This window comes from Leuciscus leuciscus (assembly GCF_965113295.1).
Source record: "Leuciscus leuciscus genome assembly, chromosome: 10".
NCBI lineage: Eukaryota > Metazoa > Chordata > Actinopteri > Cypriniformes > Leuciscidae > Leuciscus > Leuciscus leuciscus.
In genome coordinates, this window is record NC_138734.1 from 38275086 (window position 1) to 38293787 (window position 18702).

General features: G+C 37.8%; 2 protein-coding genes across 5 annotated transcripts in view; one reads left to right on the plus strand and one right to left on the minus strand.

Moving 5' to 3' along the window:
* LOC309508066 (uncharacterized protein) overlaps positions 1–18702 on the minus strand; it is a 231270-nt gene that overhangs the window by 191061 nt on the left and 21507 nt on the right. The gene's annotated exons all lie outside the window — the stretch shown is intronic.
* On the plus strand, positions 13501–18437 carry lysmd4 (LysM, putative peptidoglycan-binding, domain containing 4). Of its 4 annotated transcripts, XR_014209362.1 has the most exons (5): positions 13501–13836; positions 15503–15780; positions 15895–16460; positions 16546–16648; positions 16748–18437. XR_014209362.1 is itself a non-coding variant. In XM_082182620.1 (4 exons), exons 2-4 carry the CDS (start codon positions 15511–15513, stop codon positions 16547–16549), a joined length of 840 nt encoding a protein of 279 aa, XP_082038746.1. In that variant the 5' UTR covers positions 13501–13836; positions 15503–15510; the 3' UTR covers positions 16550–18437. The 4 variants fall into 4 exon arrangements, 2 of the variants coding, with proteins under 2 accessions (XP_082038746.1, XP_082038745.1); XM_082182620.1 differs by having other exon boundaries at positions 16546–18437; XR_014209363.1 differs by having other exon boundaries at positions 13503–13836; positions 15895–16648.

Here is an 18702-nt window from a genome sequence, read left to right on the forward strand (position 1 = left end):
CCAGAAAAGTTAGTAAAGACATTGTTAAAATAGTCCAAGCGACTACAGTGGCCCAACCTTAAGTTTTTCAAGCGACGAGAATACTTTTTGTGCGCCCATAAAAATTGGCCAGCATCACACGCATCACATACATGACCAGCGTCGGCCAATAGTGAGCCTACGTTCTGTCGTTCAACCCAGATGCGCTGCGCTGTTACACTACGTGAACTCACTCAGAGGCCCACATAGAAGAAAATGAATAGTTGAATAAAGTCGTTATTTTTGTTGTTTTTTGCGCACAAAAAGTATTCTCGTTGCTTGATAAACTTAAACGGATACTTCACCTCTGGAAAGATGAATGTGTATTTAAAATAGGTCATTTATGTAGAAGAAATGTGAAATAATTTTTGAATTTGGAGCTTTCTAGACTTTTTGGCTTATGTGGATGAAAGACAACAACTCCCAGAATGCACTTGTTTGCTGCCCTAGGAGGCCACTCCCAAGCCACGCCTACCGGTAAGAGCGTGCAGTTGAAAACAACAAGGCTAGGCTACTAGTGAGTCTCCGTGAGTTTGCCCGGGATTTCGAGATCGCTCAAAATGTCCGGGATTCAGCTTTTGCGTTCTACAGTCGCCATTCATTATGTTTACTGTGGCGAGCAGGACGAGGCTGAGGGCCGCGGGAGAACGGCACGAGGCCGGTGGCGTGATTACTGAGACGCACCGGTCTCGTATCTCTCACGGAGGAGCGGGAATTTTCTTAGCAATGTTAAAACGCACATCAACCGATCACTTGTTAGCGTTCATGTAAACACTACATTCAGATTCACCAATCGGAATGAATTCAGTTAGATTGAAACAAAAGGTGTGCATGTAAACAATGAATGGCGACTGCAGAAAGCAAAAGCCGACGGCCAGACAGCCAGACAGCCGAAGGACGATCTCGACGGCCGGACATGTCCGGGAAAAAGAGGATGGTAACCCCTACTACTCAGCTTTCTCCTACTACTCAGCTTTCTCCACAGAACAAGAGCCTGATAGCTTAGCTTCCAAAGAAAGACGGCTGACACTGTGTACATTCTGTGAGTGAGATCCCACCCTCTATGGACGGGTTGAAAACATGCGGAACTAGCTCCTCCTACTGGCTTGTAGTCTTTAGCCTCTGGCCAAAAAATCCTCAGATGACGCAAAGTGACGATTTTTGCGTCATCGGAGGATTTTTTCCAGACAAAAAATACATAAATCTCTCATCTCAGGGGGATATGAGGGTGGGAAGCACGGTAATTCGAAAATACTACAGGTTTTCTACCAATACAAAGCTTAATGCTAAATCCTGAAGTATCCCTTTAAGGTTGGACCACTGTAGTCACTTGGACTATTTTAACGATGTCTTTACTAACTTTTCTGGGATTACCAGAGCAGCCTATGAAGGGGTGAGCCAGCTCTCAGATTTCATCAAAAATATCTTAATTTGTGTTCCGAAGATGAATGAAAGTCTTACAGGGTTTGAACAACATGAGGGTGAGTAATTATGACAGAATTTTCATTTTTGGATGAACTAACCCTTTAACTGTATTGAATCTGACAGCAGCTGCTTCACAAACCGTAAGTAAATGATTTCATTATACAGTACTTTGTCTGTAAATGACGGATTTATATGGATAATGTTTCCTAAAACACTTTCTCAGGCGCAATAGCGAGTGGACGTTGATACTGTTTCATATGCAGTGACGTTAGCGAATCAGAACAGTGGCCGTTTACTGATAAGCCTTAAAGGTCCCATGACATGCTACTTTTTGTAGGCTTTAATATAGGCCTTAGTGGTCCCTAGTACTGTATCTGAAATCTCTTTCCAAAAATTCAGCCTCAGTGCAGAATTATAGCCACTACAAGCCAGTCCCAGAATGAGCTTCCTTCAGACAGGCCGTTTCGGTGTCTGTAGCTTTAAATACTAATGAGGAGGAGAAAGGCGGCGCAAGGTGGAGGGTGGGTGTGGCCTTGACCATCTTGCGCAACGGTAACGTGGCGTGCATGTTTACGTTGGATATAGCAATGGCACGAAGACACGCAGTCTTTCAAGCATTTCAGTTTGACCCAGAATCTGATCCAGATGGAGATGCGACGGATGAAGAAGATGCAACTCAGCGGCTCCAGCAGGACGTTTCCGAATGGTTAGTTTAAAATATTATGTCTGGATACGGTACTTTATTCGGATGGTTTACAGTTATTATCATGTAGCTAACGCTAACCTACTGTTGCCTTTTCATGAGAGATCTGTAACATCTGTATTTATCTTATTACAATTACATCAAGCTCTGCGATCTTGAAATGCGGATATCGCGCGCGCCATATAACGTTAACCAACAGGAAAACGGTTATCCAAATAACAAAGACGTGTGCAACACTCGCGTTACAGTGTGTGTATTCACACACATAAACTGCATAGCTGCATAGCTAATGTTACAGCCACATTCTACGTGTAAAATCTAGGTAACCATAAACAGTAAAGCAACACACTTATATATCATTAGTTGACTTACTTGTCCGAGGTGTGTAGCTGAGCCAAAGAGAGTGATCCAGACTTTAGTTTCAGACGTTCAGCAAGCCCAGCTCTGTATTGACCCTTCGGTGTTCATTTGTACATCCAATTATTGAGCAATTGTTATGCTTCGCTCGCTCAAAAGCCATGATATCTCTCGTGGACAAACTAAAATCGCGCGCGCGCGCGTTCCTACTTCCTAGTGCATCTCATGCGCGGAAAATATTCTCTGGGCGGGCAAAGCAGAGACAGGGGAGGTAACATTTCCTCCTTATGACGTCATAAGGAGGAGATTCAAGATCAGCGCGTATGAGCCTCCATTTTCTCAAAGGCAGAGAAAGATAGCAAAAGCTTGATTTACACCGATTGAAATTTTTAGAAACTTGGGGACCATATACAGGCTAGGGGAACTCATATTAATGTTAAAAAACCTCAGAAAGTGAAAATTTCATGTCATGGGACCTTTAAAGGAGCCGCCCCTTAAAAAACAGATCATTTCAGCCAGATCGAGGGTCAGAATGAAGGTTGCAAAAAGCTTTATTAACATTATAAATGAACTTCAAGGAACATATTAAAATAATAAAATAATCCATGTCATGACCCCTTTAACTCTGGAGCTGCAGATGTCCCACATGTGTGGTCCCAAACTATGTGGTCTGTGATGTGAAAAACAGCAGACAGGAAAAAACCCACATAAAGTCCATTTAACGCTTTTGAGATCCATCCAAATATAGTGTGTCACTGGTAAAACATCTACAAATAGCAGAAATACAAATTGTCTCACGGCAGATAATTTATATATATATATATATATATATATATATATATATATATATATATATATATATATATATATATATATATATATATATATATATTTCTTTGTTTTTAGCATAAACAGTATTGCTAAGTCTTGTGAATGCAATGTATGTTGTCATGTTCTGTTGTGAATGTTTTTAAGAATCAAATTGGATAAAAGTCACAATGCTGTAGGGCACACATGGTGCAATTATGCAGGAATGATGAATACCATGTTTCTGGGAAAGAGCCACATGTTATCAGTCAACATAGTTGAGATTATTTGACTTCTTGTACATTTGTACATTGTTTTTCCAATCCATCAAATTCACATAATCATGAGACGATTTACCTTGCCGTTTGGCTTTTTGTCGGTTTTATCAATGGTCTTGATGTGAGAATTAAAGATGTTTTATTGTGGATTACATGTGTTGCAATCATCTATTTCAAAGCAACATCTTCCCATTTCATGGCTCCCTCCCATTTTCCACTGGTTCATTCAAAGGGCACCCGTGCCGAGTGTCTTCATGCAAGAATTTTCCTCATTTCAACCAATTCTGACAATCCAGGGCTCTGGGCACTCTCTCTCTCTCTCTCTCTCTCTCTCTCTCACACACGTCCATTCCCCCACATCCCTGACCAGTCTTTTATCCTTCCCTGAACAGTGTGAAAGGTCTTCTATCCATTACCTGCACTTTCATTTGAGGCTGTGATAAAAGTGATATGACAGATGTTGAGAGTAGAGGTTTATTTAGGGGAAGAGTAGAGGTGGCCAAAATTAGGGAAAATATTTTGCCAGCCTTCTGCCTTAAATGCCTTAAATGCCGACTAAACATGAAGAATGAAGTGCAGGGTTTATATTTAAGCTGATTATTTTTGTGTGAATGAATTAGACTGAGATTAAAAACTAAGATCCTTCAATAAAGGCAAATGCTTTGGGAAGCCATTATCTTATGGCCCGTTACAATACACGGAATTACCAAGAAGCGGAATTTTGTGCTAAAAAGATTGGGCACAACGTTTTCCATGTATTGTAAGGTTACGGCTCAACGCGGATAATAGCTGTGTGTTTCAAAATAAATATGTACGTAATAGTAGTCAATTCGCAGATGCTTTTACGCAGAATGCGGAATATGACCCAAAATGCTGTTTGTTTGGGTAGACGTTGGCTCATGTTGTTGTATGGCAGTGACCGAAAAAGGACCCTGGTGGAGATGAGATGAATATTTTAAGGTATATGTTTTTCTTTGGTCTGAACTATAATGTACAGTTAGAAGTGCTGAGGTTATGTGGTGGTTAAACTGAGGCGAGAGCCTTCACTGTGTGATCGGGTATACATTATTAAAATCCCCAGGTCAGAGCAAACTCACATCCTGTCAGATGAAGAAGTCAGTCAGTGATGCCTGTGACTTCGGTTTGAACTCTCACAGAGGGTACAAACCATTACAGGTTCAATAGTTCCCGCCTCTGTGTCCTCTGTCGTCAATTTATCTTTTGCGATGGTGTGTTACAAGCAGCCTTTAAACTGAGCTAGTCGCCTGAACTCTGTGTGAATTAGTGCATTCAGAACGAAGCAGAGAAGTCACCTCGCCATGCATAATTCTACCATCATATTCATTATTAATCACCTTAACAAACACGAAGGGTTGAAACTGAGCATATTACCCTGCTCTTAAGAGTTTATATTTCTTATTCATAAACTCAATCTAAAATTCAAACTTTACCACTGAATGCATCTAATGCCCAAACACATATATTTGACACGTAAGGCAGAGATGAAGCCGTTGTCTAAAAATCGAAAACTTTTTATGAGTTTTGGAAGTTCGTTTACACGACAACAGCGTTTTGGGGGCCTAAAAACACAAACTTTTGAAACAGGTTTCAAAGTGCACGTTTTTGAAAACGATACCATTGTTGTCTTGGTGTAAACTACAAAAACGTGAATTTGTGAAAACGGTGACTTCATGCGTGTTTGTATTACGTGTTCAGTCTATAGGCGAGTAGTTTTTCTTTACAAAGTGACATCGCCAACTACTGGCCTGGCAACAGAATACAGCGTTTTTTGTCGTTTTCACTGATCCGTGTGTCGTCGTCGCCGTCTGTACACGAAAAATGCAAAGAAAAAACTTTTAAGTACATTGTTGTTGTGTAAAAGTGTCCTTATTCAGTTTCTATCTTCTGTGTGACACAAAAGAAGACACTTTTTGTCCATACATTGTGAGTCAATAGAGTCCAGAGTTGTTTGGATCTCAACGTTCTTCAAAATATAAGAGTGTGCTGGGTTTAGTGGGGGGTAATTGAGAATGAATGGGGGAAAGTCACATGAGAGTAGGCAAAGCCTCCATCGTGCTATAATTGGATATGATTGGTTCGTGCAATAAATCCCGCCTCTTGTTTTCGTGCGCAAATCGGCCTGAGTGAACATCATTATGATGTTAATGGGAAGACTAATTAAAAAGTAAGTAAACAACTCAGCCACTTAGATAGCACCACTTTTAGGTCACGTCAAAATCAAACTGGAAATGGCCTAAAAACATGTTGACTGTGGGAGGGTTTAGTGAGCAATCAGCTTGGGGAAATTAAAGGTAGGCTAGCCTACATCTTCGTGTCTAGCATACCGAGCTTCTGAAAATAAGTTGACTATTGAAAAGAAATGCTAAACATCAGCTCACAAATAAAATATATTGTTTAAATTGTTACTGCCTTTAGTTATTATTTTGCAATAGATGTAAAAAGGCTAAATTTATGAGATTTATCCTTGGTTTCAATAAATAGAACATTAATTACATAATTAATGTAAAAATACAAAATATAATTGTATGTGGTTTCTCTTTTTTGATGTAATGTTTATTTAACCAGGAAAATGTGACAACATTAAGTGTAACTGGGGCATGAATTTACATTTGATTATTATAAACATGTATAAATATGTTATAAACAATATAAACATTGAAATAACTGTGAGGACTTTGCCTACTTATCTCAGAACACTGTATTCTACTCATACTCCTTATAAAATTTGTTTGACTGTCATGTCATGACATCTAACCACATATAATAAGTTTATACTGTGCTTATATCCGATTTAAGAATTTAAAATGAGCGATTTCAGCAAATGTAAATAATGTTCTTTTTCACTTTCTGCTCTTTCTTTTTCTTTTTGCTCCCCGGTGTACAGAACAACATGGCGTAAACTATTGTGTTTGTTTATACACCACACAATAAAATGCATAGTGTTTCAATCATCCTTTATACTGGATGTACTGTACTTCTTAGCTCACTGCCTTTCAGTATACCTTTAGTGCAAGCAAGATCAGTGTCACATCAGAGCTTTAAACCTATTGAGAATCACTATTTTAAACAGAGCATTTACTTAAGGGCATGAACTTTGCAATCTAAAGAAACACTTTTGCAGTGTGCTGTAAAAGCGGAAGGAATCCCCACAGGAAAGAGGAAGTGAGGGCATGTATTAAAAGCATGCTCTTAGTGCACTGGCATCCCTGTGCACCCAGCGCAGCACACGACATTAACTTGGGAAGTTAATGTTCATGATATCATTTTTGTATGCAGTGCGGGTCAATGCACATTTTAATGGCAGACAGACTTGGATATCATTGGAAATGACATTTTTCCTCTCTCTGCTGTCATCCATGTTTAATTCACTCTGCCTTGCCTTGCGCTGCCTAGTCACTCCACTTGTTCAGATTTTTATTTTGAAGCTGAGATTGAGATGTAAAGCATAAATGCTCTTCATTTGTGATTTGCTTTAAAATTACTTATATTTATTAAATAATTCACATTTGCTTAATTTCATGTTGTTTTGAACCCTTCTTTTTGTAGAACAATTTTGTCTTTTACATGCAATGTTATTTGAACATGTTAGTTTAAACACCAAAAAGGACAAACAAGCACTATAAAATACCCATAAATTAGTCTAGACCACTATTTCCCAAGTCCTTATTCACTCCACCAACAGCTCTCCAATCAAATGTGGCACTTGTGACACAGGTTGAACATTACTAACGTTAAACATCTTGCGTATTTCCCTGCGTATTTTCAAGAATCATGTGGACTACTTTTACACTACCGTTCAAAAAATGTGTGGTTGGTAAGATTTTTTCAATAGTTTTTAAAAGAAGTCTAATATATACCCATTCTATAAGGTATGAATATGCCCATTCCAATACAGGTTTTTTTTTTTTGTTTTTTTTTTTGTTTTTTTGTATAACCAACGTTTGGGGGGCAGAATGATTTTTAAATGGTGAGCATACAGAGACTTCTGTCAAAAACAAGACTGCATTTATTTGATAAAAAAAAAATACAGTCAATTTAGAATATCTGTTTTCTGTTTAAAAACAATAAACAAATAAAATATTATTTATTCCTGTGATGGCAAAGCTGAATTTTCAGCATCATTACTTCAGAAATAATTCTAATATGTTGATTTGCTTCTCAAGAAACATTTCAAACAATTATTATTATCAATGTTGAAACTGGGATACATTTTTTCCAGGATTCTTTGATGAATAGAAAGTACAAAGAACAGCATTTATTTGAAAAAGTAGTGCATCCCCCCCCCCTTTTTTGTAGCCAGTAATCAATTTAAACTTTCATTTTATGGAACTATCCCTTTTAGTCACAAATGTGCATCAGTAGGACACTTTCTTTGTTACACATGTATAGGCTCCTCTATGCTACATAGTGCTTTTATAAAAGCTAGCAATATATTTTTGCACAGTAAGGGGTTGTCAAAAGGAGCTAAAATACAAGTTACAAAAAAGTAGAACAGCAGACAGAGAACGAAACCTGGAGAGCGAGACGGCAAGAAACATGCCAGACTCTACAACTCCAAATCCTCTGAATCAGATGGAATGTCAACTCACATAAACATAATAAAATCAGCACACAACAAACAAAATATTGCTATACGCTCATGTGATATGGTAATGAGCGTGCCTAAAAAAATCTACAAATCACAGCGGGCATTTGTAATTCTTATAACATGGCAGAAGCGCTCGCCCTTGTCTCGGAGTATAGGACGCAGCTGAGGATGCCCTGCTTCCAATGTCCTCAGCCTGGTGAACAGTCAGGGCGAGGTTATATAGCGCCGCTAAACCCTCAGAGCCTGAGTGGCGGGTCAACGTCAATCAGTCTAATATCAGCTGACACACTGGTGAGGGTGGTGACAGGGCAAGGTTATGTGTCACCCAGCGCTCCGAGCCACCGCGGAGTCCAGTATAGCCTGTGAACCTACCTCTAGGGTAAAGAGACCGTCCAACTGGGGCTCCATGGGTGCCGTGGGGCCAAATACGAGTTTGCGATCGCTTGCGGCGCATCCTCTGGACGGCTGGAGTCAGTGGATAACTTCCCCATGACCCCAAGGACGCCCATCCCGCCAACAAATCTGCTCCACATGTTCAGGCACCAAATGCAAAGAGTTTAATTTGACAAAGAGAGCATGATCTTCAGAACTCTCATTCTAGCCCTTAACCCGTTGAATGGTTTCTGTGTCAACACCATTAACCTTGGGCCTTGAAGTACACTTGTCAATCAAATTCGCTTATGATGATGGCACACGCACCTTTCTCGAGGGAACGGGTGGCTGTTTGTGGGATTCTGACATTAAAGACTTGAGGTTTGAAGTCTGGAACAGACGGATAGATAGACGGACGGATGGACGGCAGGACCTTCATCCCGGCTGAAAGTGTTTAGTCTGTCGTAAGGCCTTTAATCTTCCTTTGGATATCATGTGATGGATCGTGCGGAGGGGCCTCCTCAGAGTTACGAATCACATTCACCTGGGTAGCTGACATTTAATCAATAAACTCCTGACCTGTTGCCATAACCTAGAGCCACGAGGATTAATTTTGTTTCCCCACACTGCCTCCGATGACCCCCCGCAGACAAAACGACTGGCCTCACGCTGATCGGCAAATCACCTGTGCCAGAAACATGGACACGGACATGCAGCGAGCGTAAACAAACAATAACACTTTCCCTCTTAAATAGGCCTAAATGCTATTTTTTTAAGTGCTTACGTAATTGGCTGAAATCTATCTTTGAAATTGTGTAGGTCTGTTATAACCAGGTTTATGGAGATTTAGATTTAGTCATAGAAATAATAAAGATGATACATAAAAGGCCTAGAATGTGGATCAAATTTATACAGGCATCAATATCTGCAATATGTATAGCTTAAAATAATGGATTTGTTTTGTGTGTATTTTCTTTTTATCTTTAAACTCTCTGTTTGTAGTATGTTAGAAAAATATATTTTAAATACAAGGGACTATGCTGCCATCTGGTGGAAACGGATCAGATGAAAATGTAAGAATAAAGACACATCCTGAATTAAATAATATAAGCTGATCATTTCATACAAATTGTTGTGGTCTGTAACGTTTTTACTTCAGTGTTTTTTTCTATTTGCTCTGGAGTCAAATAAAGCGGTTTCATAATTTCTTCTTATTTATTAAATGGAAGGATAGTTAAACAAAAGATCTGTCATCATTTAATCACCCGCATGTCATTCCAAACCTGTATGACTTTCTTTCTTCAAAATATCTTATTTTGGGTTTCGCAGAATGTGTGTGTGTGTGTGTGTGTGTGTGTGTGTGTGTGTGTGTGTGTGTGTGTGTGTGTGTGTGTGTGTGTGTGTGTGTGTGTGTGTGTGTGTGTGTGTAAATGACAATAACACTTAAATTACAATAAGGCTAATTTAAGTATCATTATCAATATATCTATATATATATACAGAAAGAGAGAGAGAGAGAGAGAGAGAGATACTGTATATACTGTATATTCGTGTGCCTATGTAGGTAGATAAGTAGATAGATATATAATTGACAGATATAGTATATATCATGTATATATCATGATTGCAATTCTGTTGGTCTTCAGCCATACTATCCGCAAATTATTCATTGTTACATTGCATCTGACCTTCCTCTCTCTCTCTCTCCATCTTTTTGTTCTCTCTGTCAGTTTGACATGCTGCTCGGTGGCCCAGAAACACAGCATGTTATGCCACTCTGTTGCACCGTGTTCAGAGTTGCACCCTGCATCCGAATGTGATGTAAATGATATGATGTGCTGCTCTGTGCTAATTTTTGTTTTGTCACATTTGCTCCTGCTTCCCCTTCAGGGAGGTTTTTGCATTGGATGAAGATGTTGTCAAGATGATGAAAAAATAATGTCCAGCTGCTATCTGTTGGCTTAAATCAGTGATGCATCTATGTGACATAAAACAAACTTATGGGAAGAAAAAAAAAATTCGGGTCAGAAAGAAGTGTTAAAATTCTCACAGCACATTTATGTAAAAATAGGTCAGCTGTAGTTAAGTGCTGTGCTTACTGTTTATTTGCAGCACCATATGGGGTCAAATGAAGGTCAGGTGATTGCTCATTTTAGAAGGGTTGTGTTGTAAGAATTTAGTGCATGGTAAAATGTAAAATACATATGACATACTACATATATAAAAATTATTTGACTTATTTTTAAAAGCTAACATGGCTCACACGAGCTATATATAAATCATGGGGTCAGTTAAATGTCAACAGTTCATAGGAGTGGAAAGCAGTGAAATATGCAAAGCTTCAATTAGCTCAGGCTCCACTGCAGTCGTGCCTCCATTAGCATGCTACACTTCAAAACACATGCTAAACACACATGCTAACATATAGAAATGGTCAAGAAAATTTGGTGACAGTTTGCTTTTGCCAAGGAACAAAGGTCAGTGAACTCCGTGGAGAGAAACAATACAGATATATGATGGATGTTTCAGGGCGTGAAATTGGAGACTAGTGCTGACCCAGATAACAGCTTGTATGCTCATCAGATCATGTCGTCTGTGTAATCTGCCACTGAGAATGCACATATGCCCAGTTCTTGGAAGGATTGCACGGGGAAGGTTAACTGTACTTTGGTGCGTGAATGGCATATTCGCTTGTCATTGACTTTGAGCTGTGAGCAGTTGTAAAATTACTAAAAGACCCGAAAACATGAAAAAAAAAATCCCATTTCATTAAATATATTGCTAGTATGACTTAAACTAAAGCACTGTTGGTTCTAATAGATTGTTGATGAAACTGCATGCTTTATTGTTTTTATTTTCTAAAAGTTTCTAAAAAAACACATTTCCTGAGAATTCTTATGCTCACCTCTTTGATTACCTCTGATTAAGTTTTTCTTCCACTGTTTACCTTGCTGCTGTGACCTTTGACCTGTTCATTATAATTTTGTCTGGTAAGACACAGTGTGCATTGAATGATGACAGGCATTTGCTCCTACACAGTAATGTGTGATGTTAACGAATTTCCTAAATGAATTCAGATTTGAGAGTTCCACACACATGTTGCGGACCAGGCTATCAAATCATGGACCATAAGTCGTCTAAGTTGGATTTGAAAAGATCTGACTTTTTCACACAGCTTAAGATCAGTGTCACATGTGGGGGAAAAAAGTTGTATTTTTATTGTAAAAAAAAAAAAAAAAAACTTCTTATGTTCATCAAGGATGCATTTATTTGATCAAAAATACAGCAATATTATAAAATATTATTATAATTTCAAATAACTGTTTTATATTTAAATTGATTTAAAAAAGTAATTTATTCTCGTGATGCAATCTGAATTTTCAGCATCATTACTCCAGTCTTTAGTGTCAAATGATCCTTCAGAAATCGTTCTAATAGTCAGATTTGGTGTTCAAGAATCATTTCTTCGTATTATGATAATGAAAACAGTTGTGCTGCTTAATGTTTTTGTGGAAACCGTGGCTATCAGAGGGCGTATATCTGCTCAGACGAAACCAACTAGTCTGGGGGGGTGGTGGTGGCGCAATGGATAAGACACATGCCTTTGGTGTGAGAGACCCGGGTTCGAATCCACTGTGAGACACCAATGTGTCCCTGAGCAAGACACTTAACCCCTAGTTGCTCCAGAGGTGTGCGACCTCTGACATATATAGCAATTGTAAGTCGCTTCGGATAAAAGCGTCAGCTAAATGAATAAATGTAAATGTAAATGTAAAACTAGTCGAGCTTAGAGAGGACTGACAAATGACTCAGGGCTCCTTACATCAGTGTCCGAATGTGGATCAACTACGGCAGGCTCATGTCCTCCATCATAAACCGCTGAGCCTGAGCGTTGACCTGTGCTTTAGCAGGAGTGACTAAGGCGACCTGAAGCACATCAGAAGCACCTCAATAGCACTGCATGTTCTAACACAGTCCTGCCATGGTAATTGACTCCTGGACTGGGGCGGACAAGTTCCTCTGATGCTGACAAAGAATATTCTGACAAAGAAGGTGAATGAGGGACATGGACCTTTGGCAAATAGAGGTTTAAAACGCATTACTGTGAACCATCCTTGAACAAATTGGTTTGAAACTACTGAAGATATTTGGCGCCATCTCGAGGTCAAGCTGAGACATACTGCCTGATTGAAAAGATTCTTTAGGCACTGCCAGCACATTTATTCCAGAGTGATCTGAAGGTTTGCATATCTATAGATATTTATGTCATACTTATGCATTTATATAGCATATGTTCTTCTTATTTATTAAAAGGAAGGATAGTAAAAAAAAAAAAAAAAATATATATATATATATATCTGTCATCATTTAATCACCCTCATATCATTCCAAACCTGTAGGCCTATGACTTTCGACTGTGTGTGTGTGTGTGTGTGTGTGTGTGTGTGTGTGTGTGTGTGTGTGTGTGTGTGTGTGTGTGTGTGTGTGTGTGTGTGTGTGTGAATAATAAATGTCAAAAGTAACAGTAGACAAAATATTTCTATTTCAAAGCATTGCTGTACTTTTGAACTTTCTGGCTATTCATCAAGGAATTAGGCCTACGTTTTTCACAAAAAAAATTTTGTTTTCAACTTGGAGTAGTCGGTGAAAGAAAGAAAGAAAGAAAGAAAGAAAGAAAGAAAGAAAGAAAGAAAGAAAGAAAGAAAGAAAGAAAGAAAGAAAGAAAGAAAGAAAGAAGCCTATAACCTAGTAACAATTGTCGATAAAATGCCATAAAATATGTATATTATCTCCTCGTAAGTGATAGGCAGCAGTGTATCACAACTAGATTACGTCTAACTGGTCTCACCTTCTGTCAATTACAACATCCTGCCGTGACCAGCCGTGACACGTTGTAAGAGACTCCGTATTCTCAACCACACCTTACATGACTGAGAGAAAATTGTAGTCTTAGGAAACCATTTGTCAATCCAGATAATCCCCTATGTCACTTAACCATTATACTTTTTAAACGCCTGACACCAGATTTTGATTTCGAAACAAAGATGTCTTAAATTATATCTGCAAAAAGTATCGCTAACACAACCACTTATGTAAAAGAGAGCGTTGAGGACTCTCCTTCTTCGACGATCTGATTGGCCCGAGGACCCGTCAATCAACACTCGATCCCTCGCCAGCACTATCAAACTCGGTTGCGGTATGAAGTTTCTAAAATGACACTCTGGGATATTTTTGTCGGCACAATGTTGCTGTTTTTGTCTAGAAAGGTGAGTGTCATTCAGATTCACATCAATAACTGGGAAAATGATGGAAAATCAGACTTTAACTTCGAAGTTGAAACCACAACACTGAACGTGTCGGCTACTGTTGTAACCTTTGTTAGTGTTTACTGTAGCTACTCCTACTCCATTTTTTCTTCTTAACAAATGTAAGGTATGTTTTGTAGATTTTTGCATTGTGTTTTGTACAATTTGGGAGGGGGGAAAACTTTTCAGACAATGTTATTTCATGTAACGGTGTTAGCTGACCCACTGTTTTTGCGGTTGGTTGCATATAATAATAATAATAATAATAATAATAATAATAATAATAATAATAATAATAATAATAATAAGCTCAACTCTGATTTTCCTGAAGTACAAATAGTACCACTAAGTCTAGTAACGTTAGATGTATAATTATGGACAATGATGCACTGTTTTGTTTTGTTTACATTCTGCACTATGTTTCTCACTTTAGTTTCTAACTATTTTTTAAATAAAATGAATCTCTGCCTGCTATGAATTGACTGCAGATTAGACCGCTGTTTCTCTGCAATGGTTATTCAAATAACATGTTGGTGCCTGGTTCTTCAACTATGGGCACTTGTGGTCCTGTAGAAAATAAATGTTATCTCAATCTTAACAACACACGTATCACCCTAAATAGGTTATTTATTTTAGTAATCAATTTCTAACATATACATGCAACACAGGATTTCGTTTTTTTATTCTGGCAGTCATGAACATTCCCACAATGTCATTTCCAGAGCAATCTAAATAATTCGTTGTGTTTAATAGCATTTTGTATTGAAAATAACAGTGATGGAAATTACCCTTTAAATGTGAATAAAATGCAACTCCTTTGTCTTTATAAGGCTAAGTTTATAGCGTTATTAAGTTGTATGTATCTTAAATACAGAGAATTAAATAATATTTTCACACCTTTTGCATAATTTGACTAAATTACTGCTTGATTGCAATAATAATATTCCATTTACAAGTGATATTCACTTTTTTGGTTTGAGGTTTTGGGAGTAGGGTATAAGTATTATTAAATTATATGAAAATATAATTCATGAAGGTATATGGAAAATGTTTCCAATAATGTTTTAATGTGACCATATATATATATATATGGTCACATTAAAACATTATTTTTATATATATATATATAAGAATAAGCTCAAATCTATATAAATATAAATCTCTAATAATAAAAATAACTTTTGCGCCATAAAAGTCCAGAAAGAACACCTAGCCTACACTACCGTTCAAAAGTTTGGGGTTGGTAAGATTTTTTTAAACGAAGTAGGCCTATTTTAAGGCTGCATTTATTTGATAAAAAAAATATAGGCCTAGTAAAAACAGCATTCTGGAAAATGATTGCAATTGTTATTGTTAAAAATAATTACATTTTTAGCAGCCATTACTCTAGTCTTCAGTCACATGATCCTTCAGAAATCATTCTAATATGCTGATTTGGCACTCAAGGAAAAAAAAATTTGGAAACCACAATCTTTTTTTTTTTAACATTGTAAATGTCTTCACTATAACTTTTGATAATTTTAATGAATCCTTGCTTGATAAAGTGTTAATTTCTTCTTCTTTTTTTTTTAAATGGAGCGGTAGTGTAAATTTAAGGCCATATTAATTATTTTACGAATTTGTGTAGTTGCAGTGATGAGGCGTGGAGATCCTCTCCCTCGAGCCTTCCAGGCTCCAGTGGATGTACATGCCAGTGCGGATGGCCAAGTGTACATGTTCAGACACAGACAAGAAGAACCGGAAGCTTCATCTGAGGATGAGGAACTCAATGTCATGGAGCTCCGGCCACGGAACCGAGAGTCATCCTCACAGGAGAGAGAAAGAGTGGGTGAAATGCTTTTGCTAGAACGAGACATTTCCCATGAGGACAATCTCAGCAAACTGGCCCTTCAGTATGGATGCAAGGTATCTAGTTCGATTGTGTAGGTCCTTCTCATGTTCATTAACATTTATATTGTGCAGAATTGTGTATGTTGTATGATTTAGGTCCTTAAAAATAATCGTTCTCTATGGTTTCAGGTGGCTGACATAAAAAGAGTGAACAACCTTTTTCAAGAGCAGGACATGTATGCACTGAAGTCCATCAAAATCCCTGTAAAGAAGCATAGTCTGCTAACCGAGGCCAACTCTGAGCTCAGGAATCCCCAGCAAAGACCGTCCCACGATGCAGCATCATCAAACAGCGCTGAAGCGAGCGTCTCGGGAAGACCTCAGGTGCAGGAGTACACCAATTACCTTAAAGAGGTGGACAGTGACATTGAGCGTCTGATCCAAAGCACAGACCCCTCAGAAGAGGTATTTTCGGGTGATTCCAGGGTATCCAGACGATGGGGATGGAGAAGCCAGCCCTTGCGCAGTTATGGCGCAGACTGGGGGATCCAGTGGTGGAACGCTGTAGTTGCCATGTTACTCATTGGTATTGTCCTACCAATATTCTATGTAGTATATTTTAAAACTCAAGAGAGTGGTGAATCTATAGTGGACAATGGAGTGGTCAACATATCTGTGCCTACCTCAAACAGTACAGGGGTGAGCGTGAGCTCAGTGAACCCTGGGAATATAATGGGAAACCATCTTGAGAAAAAGCAAGTATAACAATGGAAAATAGTGTATGTTTGTGTAGCCTTATCATTTGGTTTGATGCCTATAATTTTCTTTGGTACTTTGCAGATAAACTAAGTATTACAAGTTGACTACATCTACAAGTCTTTGTAGACACAAATATTATGGTAGATTCACTTAGTGAATTGATGATCCGTAATAAAAAAAAAAGGTAAGTTTTGGGTTCAAAAGACTTATATTGCACACTATCCCAATGTATTTTGTATGAAAAAGAGCAAACAGCACATCATTCAAAATTTGTGTTCCACAGAAACAAGTTTGGAGCAACATGAGGGTGAGCAAATGATGACAGAAGTTTTCATTTTGGGTGAACTGTCCCTTTAATTCATTTGCATGAAGGTACATTTAAAGAGAAAATGTAACAGATGAGTTTGCAAACTAATTGTTAGTCTGCTTACACTCTACACATTGAAATTGTTGTTATTGGTTTCATGGGTGCTTTTATTTAAATGAAGTATGAAATCGTACTAACAGTTTTTCTTTGTGGAGAAAGAAAAGAGCAAAAACCTTTAAAAGTCATTATGAAACATATCTTAGCTTTGCTCATAAAATGTATCATACTATTGTGGCCATGCCTTTGTAAATCTGCTTGATGAAATGAATGCAAAGAAGAAAAAAGCTAAAAACTCAAATTTGTATCTATTTTTATATAGATATATGGAAAGGCACTATAGTGCCAGCAGTGCCAAAGAATGGATGTGTATTCAATAACTGTTTGTTCAGTCATTTAGAAGTGCAATAAAGACAAGAGCTAAGCTCATGGGCAGATGGACACATTTTGACCTTTGACCTTGTGACATTAAAACATTTGAATCTGATTTTTCTTAAAGATGTGAATTGCATGGGGATGGCCAGTGGGCGAGTGATTTAAAAAATGTTCAAATAAAACAAAGTGGGAAAAAATTTGTAATGAGTTCTAATGGTCTGATAGCTTAAGGTAAAATATGCTATTGCCTGCATGGTTGAACAAGTAAAAAAGTGATTTCAAATGACATCTGTAATTCAGCTGTGGAGCTCCTCTATCATTTACTAATAAGAAAACAATTTAAAATGTTCCTTGTGACCCTCTGAGTAATGTTTTGTCTAACGTTGCTTATGGTCAGGGTTGTAAACACAGAGGAGAAAATGGGCCTGAGCTGATCTTCAACTATTTATTTCCATGAACAGGGTCACGAAAAGCAGCCTGTAATGTTTCTTTTGGAGTTTGAGTGTTTGAAGTCTTAGTATGCTGTACAAACCCAATATACCCAGTTTAAACGTTTCACTTATGTGTTACTGTCAACACCACATTTGGAGGCAAAAAGCTTGTAGATTTGCCATTATTTGCCTACATTTGTGTGGAATTCTCAGAATAATGTAATGAAACACGTTGTAATTTGTAGAAAGCTTAAATAAGCAAAAGTGTTGCCGAGACTGTGATTGTTAAACAGATTCTCCCAGAGCGTCCTAGTGTGCTAAAAATGCAGATTAGACAGACAAGGCCATTCTATTTGAATGTACGTCAATGGAGATGTCTCTGCGTGGAATAGCTTTATTTTGTGCGACTGGGTGCTGATCTTCAACATGTTCTGCATTCCATTCATTCTGGAGCATAGAAAATGATTTATGGGTTGGCATGAAGACTGGGAGGGGTGGCAACAACAAAGCAAACAAGCATTCAGTCATCTATACTATAATTAAATACAAAATATAGCCCCAATCCGCAGTCCAAGCACCAATGGCCCGTGTGGATGATAAGCGATCCACCTTAAATTAATCTAACAATGTGGTTTTTGCAGACAACTCCAACTTGAATCTTCACTGAAAGAAAAATAAAGTATTGAGCGAAAGAAAGAAAAAAGTTTGCAAACAAAAATAAAGAATTGCAAAAGAAAAAGTATATTTAGAGAAAAAAAGTTGTTTTGCAAACAAAAATAAAGAACTGCAGAAGAAAAATAAAGTATTGAGAAAAAAAGTTGTTTTGCAAACAAAAATAAAGAACTGCAGAAGAAAAATAAAGTATTGAGAGAAAAAAAAGTTGTTTTACAAACAAAAATAAAGAATTGCAAAAGAAAAATTAAGTGATTTCAATTGCAACGCTCCTTTTATTCTGCGTTTTAGTCAAGTGTGAACCGATTTTCCTTCACTTTTATGTGCATTTCACTTTATGGCACTGTTTTGACGTGGGGGTGGAGTCAAGATACGTGGGTGGCGTGTTCAACATAA